The sequence below is a fragment of the Antechinus flavipes genome, chromosome 3, assembly GCF_016432865.1.
Source record: "Antechinus flavipes isolate AdamAnt ecotype Samford, QLD, Australia chromosome 3, AdamAnt_v2, whole genome shotgun sequence".
NCBI classification, from domain to species: Eukaryota; Metazoa; Chordata; class Mammalia; order Dasyuromorphia; family Dasyuridae; genus Antechinus; species Antechinus flavipes.
This window is the reverse complement of record NC_067400.1, coordinates 5,543,466-5,560,123: the sequence shown is the minus strand read 5'-3', so window position 1 is coordinate 5,560,123 and position 16,658 is coordinate 5,543,466. Positions and strand designations below refer to the sequence as shown.

Below are 16,658 nucleotides of genomic sequence, written 5' to 3'. Positions count from 1 at the left end.
GCGCCTAGCCCAGTCTGTACCGCCATGGATTGTAGGGCCCAGAGGGAGCCTTGAATGTAGAAAATTCAAGGGGAAAGCAATGAGGCTGGTTTGGGACCCTCCCCTAAAGGGGCAGGCTTTCTTTCAAAGGGATTCTCATGAACCAAAGAATCAGCCTAAAAAATGCTGTCCCTGTTTCATTGTTGAGAACATAAACTTGGTTCAGAGGTGCAGTGAAACAACTGCTCCCCTGTCAGACCTTTCATTCAGCATGCTTGTTCAGAGATCAGGAAGTGAACCACAGACCACATCTATAGAAGGCTGTAGTTAAAAATACATATCCTCAATTAGATTTTTATCTTCTGTTTGATTTTTGAGAAATCACAGAGACTATTCTTTGGGGCATTTTAAATTTAAAAAAATGGATATACATTTTCATGTGTTTTCAATATTAATAATTGACTATAAACTGCTAACTGTCCTTCTTACACTGGTGCCAGCAGCTGGACAATGGCCATTAATTCCTCTAAATTTGTCATTTTTTTTACATTGGCAAAGTATATCCATTCACCTGCTTGCATAGAGTAGAACTGAGGGCTGATCTAGGAATGATTTGCTGGAAGGCCTTTTGCCTCAATCACCATTCCAGCAGCTCACATTGGAGTGAAGAAAAGAGCCTTTGGTCCTCTCTAGACATCGAAATCAGTCTCTACTGCTAGAAATTACTAAGCATTGAAATGGAGCCAGGCCCATGCTATCATGGCAATAATTATATTGAGAAACTGAGCCATGGAACAAATCTCAATGATGTTCATATAACAAATTTTAATAAGTGACTGTTATGTATGAGGCACCATGTTCAGCACTGGGCTCACAAACAGAAAATCTAATTCTCACTCTCATGGAACTCATACTTTCATGTCATCCTTGACTGCCCACCCTTATTCCTCCTACAACTCAATCATTTCCCAAGTACTATTATTTGTACCTTTGCATCATCTCTTATGTATACCTCCTTTTCTCTATCACGTAGCTAGGCAAATTTAGACACAAATGATCTTTCATTTGGATTATTGTCATGGCTTTCAAACTGGTCTGTTTGGTCAAGCCTCTCTTCATTCCAGGCCATTTTATACCCAATGGTCAAGTTTATTTGTTTTAAAATGTGGGTCTGATGATGTCATAAATTGGCCTTTTGGGGAGAATATAGGGTAAGAGAGGGGAAGCAATGTGAAATTATACTCGGATCGGTAGGAGGTAGATTAAAAAGAAACTTAAAATACTAAAGGAGCTTGGACAGACTTATAGAGGCAGCAAGAAGGCACTGCAAATTCTTGAAATGGATAATGATATTATCAAACTTCTCATGTAAAGAACTGAAATAATAGAGATATGGAAATAGGACTACTGCTTAACTCCAACTCTGATGACTGATCGTGGTGGGCTGATGATAGCTGCTGCTCAATGTCCAGTAAGTAAATGTCAGGGAAGCTCATCACCAGGTTGAATACTGCACTTTTATTTTTAAGAATATTTATCTCATATTGCATCCTTTCCCAATTCCACATAAAAATGATTTTAGCATTCATTTTAAAAATGAGTAGCTGATTTTTTCAAAGCTGATCTTCATACAATAGTGCTGTGTGTGATATTCCCATTACTGTGTACACCCATCTTCTGATTCAGCACAATACAGTAATTCTTTCTAGATTTTTCTGAAAACATCTTGTTCATAGCTTCTTATAGTACAATAATAAACAAATAATTGAAAAATAAATAAATTTTTCCAAGGATCTTCTTAAAGAATCCTGTTCATCATTTTTCTTACAGTGTTTCATTACACTCATATTCCATGGCTTGCTCAATCATTTCCCAATTGATAGTTATCCCTTCAATTTCCAATTCTTTGCCAACTCTAAAAAAAAGTTTCTATAAATATTTATGTAAATATAGGTCCTTTTCCTTTTTGTTTCTTTTTTAACTCTTTGGAATAGAGACCTAGTAATCATATTGATGAGTCATATCTATGTATGGTTTTGTAATTCTTTGTTCATAGCTCTACATTTCCCTCTAGGATAGTTGCCTCAGTTCACAACTTCACCAACAACCCATTACTGCTTCAATTTTCCAATAGGTCCTCCAGTAATTTTGCTTTTATGATATAGTAATCAAGATGTTATATATGAGACGCTAGTTCAGAGTTCTTTTAATTGCATTTCAACAATAAATAGTGATTTACAGGAATGTTTCATATGACTATGCATTCCTTTTATTATCTGTCTGTACATATCATTTGACCACTTATCAACTTGGGAATAGAACTTATTTTTTTTATAAATTTGATTTATTTTTCTATGCAATTAAGAGATGGGTCTTAAGAGAAATGTTTTATAATTTCTTTTTCACAGTTGTGATTACTGTGCGTTTCTCTCAATATTGTCACTACCTCATTCATATTCTTCTTTCTGTCTCTATTTCACTCTGTCTCTGTCTCTCTTCCTCTCCTTTTATCCTGTTTATTCCAAAAGTTCTTTATTTCTTTCTCTCACAATGAGAATAAGGTTCAAGTACTTTCTTCTCTTCCACATCTTCCCTTTCACTGTAAAAGCTCTAGCATGCCTCTTATTAAATTTACCCCATTTTACTTTTCCCCTTTTCCCTCTCTCAGTGTATTTTTCCTCACCCTTTGATTTGTTTTAAATATCATGTAATCATATAGAACACATACCTGTGGCGTAATCCTCTTAACTACCTTAAAAATAAGAAAGTTCTTAGGAATTAAAAGTATCATATTTTCATGTAGGGATATAAATGGTTTTTAACCTTATTTAATATAGTATGATTTTTATTTCCTATTTACCTTTTTATGACTCTCTTGATCCTTGTTCAGGTTTTTTCATCAGCAATGTTTGAAAGTCCTCCATTTCTTTAAAAGACCAATTTTTTTCCTGAAATATTGTACTCAGTTTTGCCGGAAAATTATTATTGTTTGTAATCCTAACTCCTTTGACTTACAGAATATTGTATTCCAAATTCTTTGATCCTTTAAGATAGAAATTGCTAATCTTGTGTTATTCTAAACAGTTGTAGTCAGAAGAGCGAAGGGTTCCGTCTTGGTAAATATCAGAGTATAGACTGGAGGGAAGGGACAGAAACTCTCCCAGAAGCATGCTATCTTTGAATCAGTGAAAACCTGCAAACCCCCAGGAGTAGCCATGAATATAAAATCAGAAGATCAGATTAAACATCCACACATCCCCAGAGGTAAAGAGAGTTCAAATCAAACATAAATTCTAATTAAAATGAGCAAAATACAACAAAATGCCTGGACCTTAAAAAGATCCCTTTTAAGGAAATTCCAAAATACAACTACTAGCGTGACAGTCAAGTTTCAAAGCTTCAAATCAAAAAGAAAACATTGTAAGAATGAAGTAATTCTTATTTTTAAGGAGTTTAATATCTAATAAAAGGGCCACATCAACTACACATAATAACTTGGATGCTACCAAGTACAGTAGGAACCAGAGAGACCTAGTCTGAGCTTTCTTAGAATGTATAAGGGAAGAGAGAATACTAACAGCTAGGAATGAAGATTTGCAAAAGAGAGCACATTAAAGGAGAGACTTTAGTACTAATCTTGCATAATGAAAGATGAACATGAGTCTCTTCTTAGAAGGAACATGGCAGAGTGGATTAAAAAAAAAAGGCAGAGTCTCCCTTGGAGACAAGTAGAACCAAATTTAATTATCTGTATGATCCTTTATTATTTATCCTCCTCACCTCCATGCAATTCTCCAAGACAGAAGAGTAGCCAAGAATGCTGATCTATACTAATATATACTATATATAAATAGTATAGTATCTATAATATACTAATACTGGGAAAAGCGAACAATTAAGATAATTTATATACATAGATGATAAATGACATGAGCAGAACCAGTAGAACAAATTGTACAATAACAACTTCTTCTTGTGCTTTTGAAGACAAACAACAAAGCTGGAAAGATTCTCATCAACACCATCCCTATTCATGATTCCAGAGGATCAATGATAAAATGAGCTACCTGCCCCCTGACAGAAAGAAAATGCGTTTGGCATGTGCAATGAGACATATATCTTTGTGTAGACAGTCAATTAGGGAACTTATTTTACATGACTGAGCATATTTGTTATAAGGAATTTTCTTTTCTTTTTTTTTTATTCCCCTAATGCAGTAGGAAGAAGAGAAAATAGACTTTTATTTTCTTTAAAGATAGAAGCAGATACTACAAATATGAAAGACTGAAACCTTTTTAAACAAATTGTTATTTGTTTTACTTGATTTGCTTACTGTGTTACAAGAGACATCTCACAGACTAATCTAGAAACATTTGTCATACAAAACAAATCAATATAGCTTTGATTTTAATAAATGGTGTCCCATTGGTTTGGATTATTTCTCTTTTTATTAGGCATAACATATTACAGGATTGACTCACATATAATTAGAGATTTTTAATATCACACACAAATCAAAACTATACAAAATAATATTAAATTAAGCTTGTATTTCACTTTTTTAAGAAAAGCAAATATAAGAATTTATTTGCATGTCTGTGTTATGACCACATAATGAAAACAAAATCCCACAGGCTTTAAAATGAATCAGAGAATGTTAAGATGGATATTGACACAATTCACAGCAGGTGGTATTGCAGGATCACTTACATCTAATTAGAATTAAACAAGAACATTGGTCACGACTTTGGTTCTTTTGGTAAAGAGGAACAAATGTAGTTTTGTCTTAGTCCTATAGGAAAATGATAATTGTCAAACATGAAAATTGCCAAGGTCCTGATGAGAACCTTTGTTTATAGAAAGAGCACTGAATTTTCAAGTTTGAGGACATGGGTTTGAATGTTAGCCCAATCATTTATTATCTGGGTGATTTTAAATAGACCACTTCTGCTCTCTCACACACACTTAATCAGTAAAATGATTCATAAAGTCCCCTTTAGACATAAATCCTTAAAAATCTAAAAATTTGCCTTAAAACCATGTTTGTCTCTAAGATATATGACAATTATTTATTTCATAATTTGATTAATACCCCCTTTAAAAACAAACCAAAAAACTTCTAAGTTCAAAACTCCTCAGCACTGGGTTACATACTAGAGATTTGGGGGCATATTTCAAAGTGTTCATGCTTCCAGACTTAGTCTTGGGATTCTCACCCATCCAATTTTAGCCTCATTCTCATAAGCATTAGCCCAGACCACTTCTTTCACAACCTACTATATCTCCCTGTCATTCATTTTACACATGAAAAATAAAGGATGAGATGGGTGGCAGAATTTGTGGCTGACTATTTGAGCAAGTTGGCTTTTTCTCCAACTGACTACTGACATAGGAAATAATGGTGTAGCAAAGCTACAAAGCATGTTCTACCAGGACAGAGGGCAAGGAAATGATTCCATAGTTAAGAGATTAGGTTAGATGTTTAATTTAGAGAGCAGGGCTTCCACCTAAATGCCACTCTCAAGCTGTTAGAGAATTTATCATTTGGACCCCTTCATAATTAATAATGCATGATAAAGTGAAAGATACATATATATATTGATTTTATATTCAAATCAAAGGGAAGAAAGCTTAAGATGTAACAAACCATATAAAATAGCCACCAAAGGCCATCTCAAACAATCATTTTAGTAAAATGTACCTAGCAATAAAGGCCACGAAGTCCGTCCGACCCTATGGAGTGAGAACAGCCAATGAACAACCTTTGTGGTTCTTTCATATGCAGGAGATACTAATGAATCTGGAAGAAGGCCACTCACCCCTTTTAATAGCTCATTTCTGGAGAACTTCTAGGAGGACATTGCTAAGAACTGCACAAGGGAGTGATGGTGTCATACTAGCCATACCTTTCAAGGCAGTGGCCATATTCTGGAGATCTGAGATCATTATGCTGTTCTATGTTCCAAGCAAAGTTGTTAAGATTTGAATGGCTTGTTATTTTGCAATTTCTTTTTAGGGTTTATTGTTAAAAAATTGATTTCGTTAATCATTTTTCTTTACACAATTCAGTGTATATTATCCCTTCTAGTTGGCTCTTGAAAAAAAAGACACTATTTTGCATTGCCCCCATAGGATGAGTCTTATCTTAGAATTCTCAACTATATATATATATATATATATATTCCATCAGTTCCTTCTCTCTGTGTGTGTCAGAATGCTTCTGAATTCATTTTAAATCATTTCAAAAGTTACAATTCATGTTTTCTAATAATTCCATTGCATGGAGAGTAACTCAGTTTTTCTCTTTCAACACCAATGCAGTGAATACATACTGAATAGTGATTTATTACTATGAATTTGATACCTGACTTATTTTTGACATTTTATTTAAAATTTGCAACTGGTCACAAGAATTCCCTCTTTTCCTATCACTGTCTCAGTCTAGTTTATTTTTTTCTGTTTCTCCCCATAAATTTCTCTTTAAAAAGTCATTTCTGAAGGAGATATCTCTCTCTCCCTCTTTCCTTCCCTTCCTCCCTCTTTCCTTCCCTTTTTCCCCTCTTTCTCTCTCTTTTCTTCAGATATTATACCAACAAATGCAAAGATTTTGGAGATTTCCCTGTGTTGATGTAAAGGCTGATCTAGATTATGGTAGTTTGAATTTTCTGAGAACTCTCAGTCTGATAGAAATAGAGTTTGAAAAATGAATGAAGTTTCTTCTTGGCATATTAGACTTATACTAGCTCGGAGGCCCTTCTAGTATCTGTCTGTGAGATCATTTGTTTTCCTACATATTTTACAGGTGAGAAAAATCAATAGCCACCAGAAAGCAGAATGATTAAGGATTTAAACCTTAAGGATTTAGATTCCAGCCTTTAGATACCTTTTTCTCTACGTGTTTTACCTTTTTTTTTTTTTTTTGAAAATATCTTTAAGAGAAGGCGAGATAGAAACATGGATGTTATTGCAAACGAATATTGCTTGTTTGAATAAAGAGAGGGAGCGTCAGGGTCACTGACTTTTAATCTGAAGCCTATCTGTGCATTCCTTCATAGTCTAATCCTAGAGAACTATATTTTCTGGATATTTAATTATTCAGTCTCCACCTCCAAGTGAAATGATGGGCTCAGCTAGCTTGGAAAGTGGGCTATTGTCAGGTTAAAGAGACTGCATTGTCTTTCAGATTATTTCACAATATACATTTATAACATTAAAGGCAAGAGTCTTGATTTCTCTGTACACAAAGACTTTCTATTTAGTCAATGCAGCATCTCTGGAACTAAATTGCACCAAAAGAGAAAAGCTGTTGAGAGGCAGTCCCTGGGTGGGAAGCAGGAGAATTTATCTTCTACTGGGGAGTGGGGGGAGAGGGATGCTTACTCCCTCATGCAAAGCCTCTCCGTTGAATATTGCTGTTTAGAGACAAAATGCTGGAGCCCTCTAAGAAAGTGCCCAATTGCTTGCAAATCTAATCACTTTCCTGTGGGTGGGAGGTGGGGGTGGCTGCTGTCCATGGTGTGGCAGCTGATCTTCCCATGAAGAGGCTCCCCAACCGGCAGCTTCCCCCCTGAGCACACCCTTTGTTCACAACGCCCTTCAGTGGCTCAGGGCTCCTTGCTAGCCCTGCTGGCCTAGGCTGAGGGCAATGGTAGACAAATGACCTTGAAACACATTCCACATACTTGCACACCTTCTGACAGCCAGCTTAGGGAGAAAACAAGGCGAAGAACAAAAGTCCAAACCACAAATGTGCAAACTGCTTAACTAAAGGAGAGAAGTAGTCAGACTGGTTATCATGGGAGCTGTGTATTTAGGTTTTCAACCTATAGACAACTAAAAAGAAAATACCTTTTCAAGTCCAAGGGCTAAGAGAGGAAGTGGACCATAAGTGCCTCTGTGTAAACAAACCGAGGAGCATGTGAAAGAGTAACAGACATGTTTCAGTGTGGCTTCTGTAAAACGATCCCCTAAAGACTGAGAAGGGGAAGGAGCAAAGTAGAAAAGTTGAGGGGAGGAGGGAAGACTTCGGATATTTCTAGTCCCAAAAGATGAGGGTCCAGTGCGAGAAAGCTCTTTGTAAACACAGCAGGTTTGTGGCAGTGCTCGCCAGTTGGGCCCGGGGCTTCCTAAGATTGTTTAGGAACCCAAGTAAACTTCCAGCCTTCTTCATCTCGCCGCACAAAAGCTTGTCCCTGCTGGAAGGAATGGGTTTTCACGTGGCAGTGGGGGGTCAGGGATGTGGAAAAGACCACATCTGTTTTGTTGGGCGAGACATCAGGGGTATAGCCAGGTGAGATGAAAGGAGGGAAAGAGTTGGGGGAAAGGTTAGACACGGTTTGTAAAGCACGTGATTGGTTGGGCACCCCAGAGAAAAAGACTAAGTCCTCCTCCCGTTGGCTGCCTGTGTTCTGTAAGGGTACCACCTGGCCACTCTCATAAGAAACGCCAGCCCCAATGCCACCATGTTCGTAGCTGGACTCCTCACTAGCAAATTGTGGAAATGTGCTTCTTTCAGGCTGAGAGAGCAAGGCACTGTAGTTAGCTGGCACACTATCATCAATGGTGTCAAGGTCTTTTAATCCAAGGGTTTTCAGGACCCATGAGTCCACAGGTGGACCCGGCTGCCCCTCACAGGCAGCAAACTCACTAAAGAGGTTTCTCTTGGCATTCTTGGGATGGGGCGTATCCAAGGCAGGGTACCTGCCCTCCTTTGGTTTCCTCTTCCCATTTTCTGTACATCCGTAGATGTGGGGGGATCCATTCTGCATCAGCAGTTTCTAGAGGAGACAAAATTGGATATACTGGTAAAGAGATCAGAAAATGAAGAGCCTTAGGAAAAAGGGACACTCCTTGTTCACGTTCAATCAACAGAGAGATTGGAGGTGTCTGATATTCTCAAATACATGTTTATATACAGTACAGAGGCCCAGTACCACTGATGACTTTTGATATACATTAACAGTCATGTCTAGGTCATTCATCTTATAGTTCACAGGAAAAGGGTCTTCCTGACTGCTTTCTGGATAACTCCTTTCAGGAAAGTTGGAATAGCATGAAATAATGGTAAATACACTATCCTTGGAGCTGGGAAAGGTAGATTCAAAACTGGATCCAGCCAAAGGGACCAGTCATGTCTTTGGGGCTCCATTTCCTTATCTGGCTTAAAACAGATGACCTCTAAAATTCTTCCCAGCTCCAAAACTATGGTTCCACGTCCCCTAACAACCTCTCAGGGAACTATATAACAATAAAGGAAAGCAGAGTTTTCAGCTTTGGACTGTTTGAACTGTATCACATGACACAGGAACTTTTCGGTGGCTTTCAATAAAGCAAGCAAAATATCAAAGAAAAGAAAACAATCCACCTGAGCTATTAAAAAAAGACTTGGAGTAAGGAGGAGCAAGTAATGACGTCTAAAGAACACCTTGGATTTGCCTTCACAATGTTCAAAAATGATATTTTTCATACTTAGAAAAAAAAATAAAAGCAAAATCCTTAAGTCTAGCGGGATGACACACCTTATTTAACATTATACGTTAAATCCAAATAAATCTGAACTTTGGCAAGAATCCAAGGCAGGAAACTGAGAATGAAAGTGGCACTGGATGAGGTGAAAATCAGTTTATATGACCAAGCAGCATCCTTTCAGATGTCCGATGCCCACCAAAACAAGAAGGATACAAGAGGGACCGAAAAAAAGTCTTGGGTGCATGTGGTACCCATCTTTTCAGCCCAGGAGACCTAATGCAAAACCTGCAGCCCTGACATCTCCTTCTCAACTACTTTCTGATCAACCTAAAACAGAAGCATTAAAAACAACATTGGTGCATTAAAAACAACATATTTTGATAACTGTATTTCAGTATAATTGTTGCCTCTTTAATTCTACATATGTTATCTTATGCCTTTACAAACATGATTTGGAGAAGGGTGCACAGGCTTCATAAGACTGCCAAAGATGATGGCACAAGGAAAATGGAAGCACTACTGCCATAGAATTTCATTGATTTTTGTTCGCTTTTCTTCATACACTTCCTCCTTCCTTGGCCTTTTCCCTCATTCTTGTACTGAAGCTGCCTTTTCAACTCAACCTCGGGTGTTTACTCTTCTCAAAATGTCACCTAACAGAATAGCACCTACCACATGGATGGAGCCTGGAGAGAGACCCAATGTTCTCTTCTAGTATTACAACCAAATCCTTTTTGGCTTGACACACCAAAATAAGGAGGAAAATGAGCACAATTTATCAAAATTTGGAAAAGAGCCATCTATATTTTGAGAGAAGCGACTAGAGTTGGGACTTTATATCTACCAATGTAAAAGGCCTTCTATATAGAGATCACTGGAATGTACAAGAACCAACTCTGAAACCTTTTCTTTATAGAAATTATCTTAAATTAAGCCCCTCTTTTGCAGTGTTTTAGAAAAAATAAGATAAGAAAGAACAAAGGAGAAGTGCTAACCAATGGGTTATTTTGTTGGGATAGAATATCCATTCAGTGTCAAGAGATCTAAAAGAAAGAGAAAAGCATCCCGGGATGTTGGGAGAATCCCTTTGGTGTCTTTCTAAATAGGGTAGAAGGGAATAGAGATAAAATGGATTACTCTTTGCCCTAATTTTCCCCATTGGAAAAGCTGTTGAATCACCATGCTCATCTCCATCTCCTTTGGCATGTGAGTTTGGACCTAAGAAGCAAGGTCATTTCTGACTGTCTCCACATGAGAGTAACTCCCTTTCCTCCTGTATACAAACACATGGAGCCATCTTAGGTTAGTTAATGAAAAGAGTGATAATCATGATTATCACACAAATAAAAACAGGACAAAGAACAGAAATGGGGAGCTGAAGGGGACTTGTAACTTTAAAAGTCTCAAATACAAAATTTATATATAAACTTGTTAAGCAGAATGGAGAGATCCAGCCTTGATTCCAATGTGCTAATAATATAAAGGAGTTAGGGTGACACTTCCTCCCCACATAATTCTCTGTACATGAGTGTGCCCTTTTAATCATGGACTTTTCCCCCTCAGTTCACATTTGTATCTCCACTACCCAACAGAGTGCCTGGCATAAACCAGGTTCTTAATTGACTAATTAAGCTAGATTATGCTATAAAGTCACTCTAAGGTATTAAAAGTGTATCGCCTGAGTACCTTTACAGCATTGTGCATTTCTTCCAGGAACTCAGAAGAGTCTCCAACCCTTCCCTGACCCCCAAACTCCCTTCTGGCTCCATAATGAAAGCATCACATACCTTGGCTCTCTGCTCAAGACATTTCACTAAAGCCGAATTCAGGTATTGTCTCAGGTTGTTGTTCTCTTCGTGTAACCTGGCAAGTTCTTCCTCCTTCTGCAGCAGGGTGTCTTGAAGCTAGGGAGGAGATGCCCACAATGGTGAAAGCTGCTCGCCAATATTGACATTGTAACTTCATCAATTGGCTCATGGGCCTGCTTAGCCTCCATTAGGCTTTTGTTTGCTTTCTGAAGACAATCTCAGGAAATTCTAGTCCTGCATTCAGCCGGTCTTCCCATCCCCCACTTGATTGTTCAGTTTTCAGCTTTCAACTTAGCCTGTGCTTTGCAAACTATTTGACAAGATTGGGACACTTCCAAAATGGCCACTCTGAGAGAATAACTGACATGTATGCGGGAAAGCTGGGACCACCCACAACTACTCCAACAGAAATAATGGCACTCGGAGAAAAGGATCTCCTGGAACCTTGCTCTCTGCCATTCTCATGGGTTCTGGGTTCAATTTGATTGTTTTATGAGGCTTGAGGTCAAACAAATACACAAGAAAAGCCCCATGATAGAAAAGTTAGACAAGATTGCCTCGACTTCTCTCATTTGATGAACTTTCTTGGACTTTTGCTGATAGGTGTGATCCCTTAATGAAAGCCATCATTTGAAGGAGATGGGGAAGTGAAAGGGAGAGTAGCTATGAGAAGCTATCACCTTTTATAAAAGCTTCAGGAGACTGCCTTATCCCCCAAAATCAACACTTACCTGCTTGTTTCTGTAGAGTTGGGAAGACAGCTGATTGCCTGCGCTGGCATAATCTTCACGGACCAAGAAATCCAAATCACCGCATTGCTCTGGGGGAAAATATAGAGGGAACAACACATTGTTAGCCCTCTCTAGAATCTGCCTGAGGGTTTTGGGACAATACAGTGAAGATGCCATTATCTAAATTACTCCAGCCAGGGATTTTATAGGGAAAGATGGCTGAGCCACTTTCTACCATTTTCAGACAGGTGAGTCCATGATGGGAAAATTTCCACAGAATTTGACTTCTGGTGGCACAAAGGTGACTTGGCTATTGTGCACACATTGGTTTTAAAATATTCTCAATAATAGCTGCACCTGCCCACAAAAACACACACACATATATTCTCAAAAGGACGAATGCAGGAAGTCTTTATGGTTTATATTGGCATATATTAATGAAATATACTATATGTATTAGTGATTATGTATATACATATATACATATATTTATATATATATATAGACACACACACACAGAGTGTGTTAGTGTGTATGTAATTTCCCGTTGAGAACAATGGCCATTTCCACATTTCTTTGCCAGTCGTAGACCACAAAACAATGAAGAGATGTTGTCTTGATGGCTGTTGGTCAATTTCTGGTACTAATGGAAATGTGCCCTAAAAAAAAAATCATGCCCCTTCTAGGTATATCTGCCATGGGCAATTATTACATTGGCAGCTAGGTAAATAGTGCTAGATGTATAGAAATTAGAACATCTGTCTAAGGACCTTTTCCTGTGATATTTCATCTTATTGGTGTCACACTTGGCTGTACCTGTAATATCTCTAGGTCTTTTTTCTTGTCCCCTAAACAAGTACTAATTACTTTAGAAGCAGCAAAATTCCCTGGGTCACATGGGCACACAATGCCCCTCTCTTATCATCCTTTCAAAAATAGATATTTTTGTCTTTCCAAAAACACTCATTGTAGGGCAGCTAGTTGGTGTAGTGCAGGGGTCCTCAAACTATGGCCCGCGGGCCAGATGCGGCAGCTGAGGACATTTATCCCCCTCACCCAGGGCTATGAAGTTCTTTATTTAAAGGCCCACAAAACAAAGTTTTTGTTTTTACTATAGTCCAGCCCTCCAACAGTCTGAGGGACAGTGAACTGGCCCCCTATTTAAAAAGTTTGAGGACCCCTGGTGTAGTGGATAGAGCACCAGTCTTGAAGTCAGGAGAACCTGAGTTCAAATCTGGTCTCAGACACTTAACACTTCCTGGCTACTAGATGACCCTGGACAAGTCACTTAATCCCCATTGCCTCAGCAAAAAAAAAAAAAAAAAAAAAAAAAAAAAAAAAAGAAAGAAAGAAAAAAGAAAGAAAGAAAAAGAAAAAAAACTCATTGTGCTAAAGTGTGGTGTCATCTGTCATCTTAAGGAGTGGGAAGAAGAAGAGTTTGGGATTTGAGTCTCAATTTCTTGATTTAATCTGAGTATATCAAAGTATATGGTGGTAGGGAGCTGAAACAAATTCCCTTTCTGTCATTAACACTAAAATCTCAGTGTCTTTTAACTGCTCTATACCATGTATGAAAAATTTAAAAAAAGGTTCTTTTCTTAGAAATTAAAATGTCTCTGCAATAAATATCATTACTGAAGGCTTTTCAACATTAACTGAATATTTATTGCAGTTAGGGATTAAGGAGTCATAGTGGGAGAATTCAAATTCATACCCTGACCTTGTAGGAAGAGACATCAAATCCATACCTTGACCATGTGGGAGGAAGCCTTCATCCATTACATGCCCACTCCCCAAAGATACAAGTATTCTCTTAGTTATAGAGAATAACCACTTACCACTTACTAGACTCTGGAGATAACATCTCCAAGAATACATCCCTTCCTCCTCTGAAACCAACCAGGCAGGTCTCCCCTAATAGGAAAGGGTGAGCTTCAATGGACATCTTGACTCCAAAAGACCTCAGTGAAATTGGACAGTGCATACTGGCTAGCCACCAAAAATCCCCCAGTGAGTACAATGGCTCTCATCCTTTCCCCAGAATCCCACATGGTGGCCCAAAAAACAAACAAATGTTGTTGCACAAGAAGGTGACCGCCCTAAGTTTCCTCTTTGTCAGAGAAAAACCAGCAGGTCTCTTTGTTCCTGGATCCATGATGGTTTGGGTTTCTTTGAAAATGAACCAGCAGTCCCCCTTTCCGGCTAGTCAGAACTCCCTCCCCCTTCCCAGAGACTTTCCAGCACTGGGTGTAATTGGTGGATTTTGGTGCCGGAGAGCTCCCAGAGCAGTGCTGGGGAAAGCAGAAGAGCAAGACTTACCCTCTGCCTGTGGTTCTTGTTGCTGCTCTCTGTTGTCCAGGAGACCAGCAGCCCAAAAAGAGACCCAAGTTTCCCTGGAAACGTCAACACTGGATGCTGACGTTGAGGTGGAATGGGGGCAATTATAGTTCTGGCCCCCTGCAAAGTGCTGATCTTGGCAGGGGAGACTGGCGCTCTGTAAAATACAACACAAGGGGTGGGGTCCAGGCATGTGGGTGATACCAAACAGGACAGAAAAGGTGGCAGGAGGAAGGAGACATTGGATACACTTAAAAGGAACACTGACGGTAGGAGAAATGGTTGTGGGCTTCTTTTGTGAGTGGCCAAAGTGCACTTAATATCATTTTCTATTTCTTGCTTTGACCAGAAAGTAAAATCCAACTCCAATCCTTTTGAACACAGACTGACCATCCCAATTCTAGTTTGTCTTGCTCTTTAATAGACTAATAAGAAAGTAACATAATTCAGAATCTCTAAGAAGTATCCTAAAACTTTAGTATATTCTCACTGAATTGTTGTAGACAACCTAAACCTGTTCTTGAAACTAGTCTATGATTCCATTCTCTTCTAACAAAAAAGTGAAATAAATCTCCAGATGTACGAGTAGACACAATGTCTGAGATTAATTTACCCACATTGCTCAGACTTCACTTCATGCAATTAAGTACAAAGTGGAGAAAGGGCCAAACCAGTAAGACTGCAGTCTTGTCTTCCTTGCCCATTTGGTCTGAGGATTCCACAATAGATGGAGTGACCCCAAGAAATGAAACATTTCTTGATTGGCCCGAGATGGAAATCCCCCAACAATAACAAGAACAAGAACTAGGGATTTATAGAATGTGCTCTTTTTGTTTCCCCACAGGCAGTTCATGACCAACTTGTCCAATTGAGGAATATTGTTCCCATACTCAAGGACTGAGTTGGCTGCGACCTTAATTCTTGCATTGGAAATGGCTGTTTTTGCACCTGCCGATTGACACTTGCACACAGACATTCATACATGCATGTTGTAATGAAATTAAGTGTTAACTTGCATAGTGAGTTCTCTCAGCTGCATCTCAGTAACTATATAATAACATATTATTATTATATCATTATAATACTGGTATATAATATCAATAACTCAATAACTCCTGACTCCAGTTTCCATGTGCAGTTCCATTTGGATGTAAAATAGACCCAGTGAAAACTCCCAGTCCTAATCCCTCACTCTGGGATCTCAGTCCTCCAGCACACCTGTCTATCATTCAGCACTTCCTCCAAGGCTAACCTAAGGAAGCCCCCTTCTTCACGGAGCCCTTCTCTATCAGCTAGAGCCATCCACAGAGCAAGGCAAAACAAGGCTAGCGGGAGCTCAGCCTGTCTGGGTAAATGGGTCAGGAACTCATAGTCTCTATTGGAAAATGGTTAAACTTCCAGAAGTCACCTATCTTTGCAGGTTAGAGCCGAGAAAGAGCTTCTGCTTCTCACCACGTTCGAATTTCCTTAGGCAAAATATAAGCAAGGAGGACACGGAACAGGGAGAAGCGAGGAGTTAAGGACGCTCATCCTTGCTCACTTTCTCTGCCACTCGTTGCAAAAGGTTCCCGTCTGGAAGCGAACCCTGCTTGGATGCCGCAGCCCCAGGAACTTCAGCCAAGTTTTTGAAAGACTTTTTTCTGCAAGAACACCGGCTGCAAGCTCACTCCTGGGCTGAGAAGAGCCTCCCTCCTTATCTAACCCATACCTGGAAGCGCCAGGAAAAGCCCTCAGCAGACTCCAGCTCTGCTGGGATGCGCAGCGAGCTACAAACCAAAGTAGGAGAGGTGGGGGAAGGCAGGAGGCACTGGAGGTCGAAGAAATCCTGGGAGCAGGGAGCCAGCTGATCTGGGCAGGGAGGGCAGGCAAGCTTCAGAGGAAGGAAAAAGCCAGGTGGCCAAAAGGAAGAGGGGAGCGAGCGCCCCTGGGATGGAAGCCGCAGGTGCCCGAGAACGCCTGCCTCCTCGCTTCAAGGAGTCCGCGAGCTCCGGCTTCTCTCCCGGCCCAGAGCCAAGGCGTCTGCCTCCCCGCTCCCCACTTACCATCTTGCAGGCTGGGGCCGCAGGAGCCGCAGCCCGGAGCGCACTTTCCCCAGTCCGGCCCGACAGAAGAGCTTTAAATCGCTGGGAGGGGGCGAGCCTGGGGAGGCGAGTTCTAATCCCCAGGAGCTCCCAGTGACGCCTCGGGGCTCTCTGGAAACGCAGCGATCTGATTTGGTGCGAAGCTGTCAAACTTGTGACGTGAGGGCACAGCCTGGCAGCCGGCTACTCGAGGGTCACTGTGGCCCGTGCACACACGGGGAAAGGAGCCGCTCAGGACCAAGGCCAAGTCCCAG

The 16,658-nt window shown here is 39.7% G+C and overlaps 1 protein-coding gene across 1 annotated transcript; it reads right to left on the bottom strand.

Annotated features, from left to right (window-relative positions):
- Positions 1–4,270: 4,270 nt before the first annotated feature.
- GMNC (geminin coiled-coil domain containing) lies at positions 4,271–14,680 on the bottom strand. Its single transcript, XM_051991640.1, has 4 exons — positions 14,306–14,680; positions 11,987–12,075; positions 11,235–11,351; positions 4,271–8,756 (listed from the first exon to the last, which is right to left on the bottom strand). Exons 1-4 carry the CDS (start codon positions 14,514–14,516, stop codon positions 8,106–8,108), a joined length of 1,068 nt encoding a protein of 355 aa, XP_051847600.1. The 5' UTR covers positions 14,517–14,680; the 3' UTR covers positions 4,271–8,105.
- Positions 14,681–16,658: the final 1,978 nt, after the last annotated feature.

What these genes read in the sequence shown, in the direction of transcription:
- GMNC (XM_051991640.1), bottom strand. Translation starts at nt 14,516, where the DNA reads ATGCCTGGACCCCACCCCTTGTGTTGTATTTTACAGAGCGCCAGTCTC. An exon ending in ACAAGAACCACAGGCAGAGG is followed by an intron (nt 12,076 to 14,305) that starts GTAAGTCTTGCT and finishes ATTTTCCCCCAG; the next exon opens with AGCAATGCGGTGATTTGGAT. An exon ending in GTCTTGAGCAGAGAGCCAAG is followed by an intron (nt 8,757 to 11,234) that starts GTATGTGATGCT and finishes TGTCTCCTCTAG; the next exon opens with AAACTGCTGATGCAGAATGG.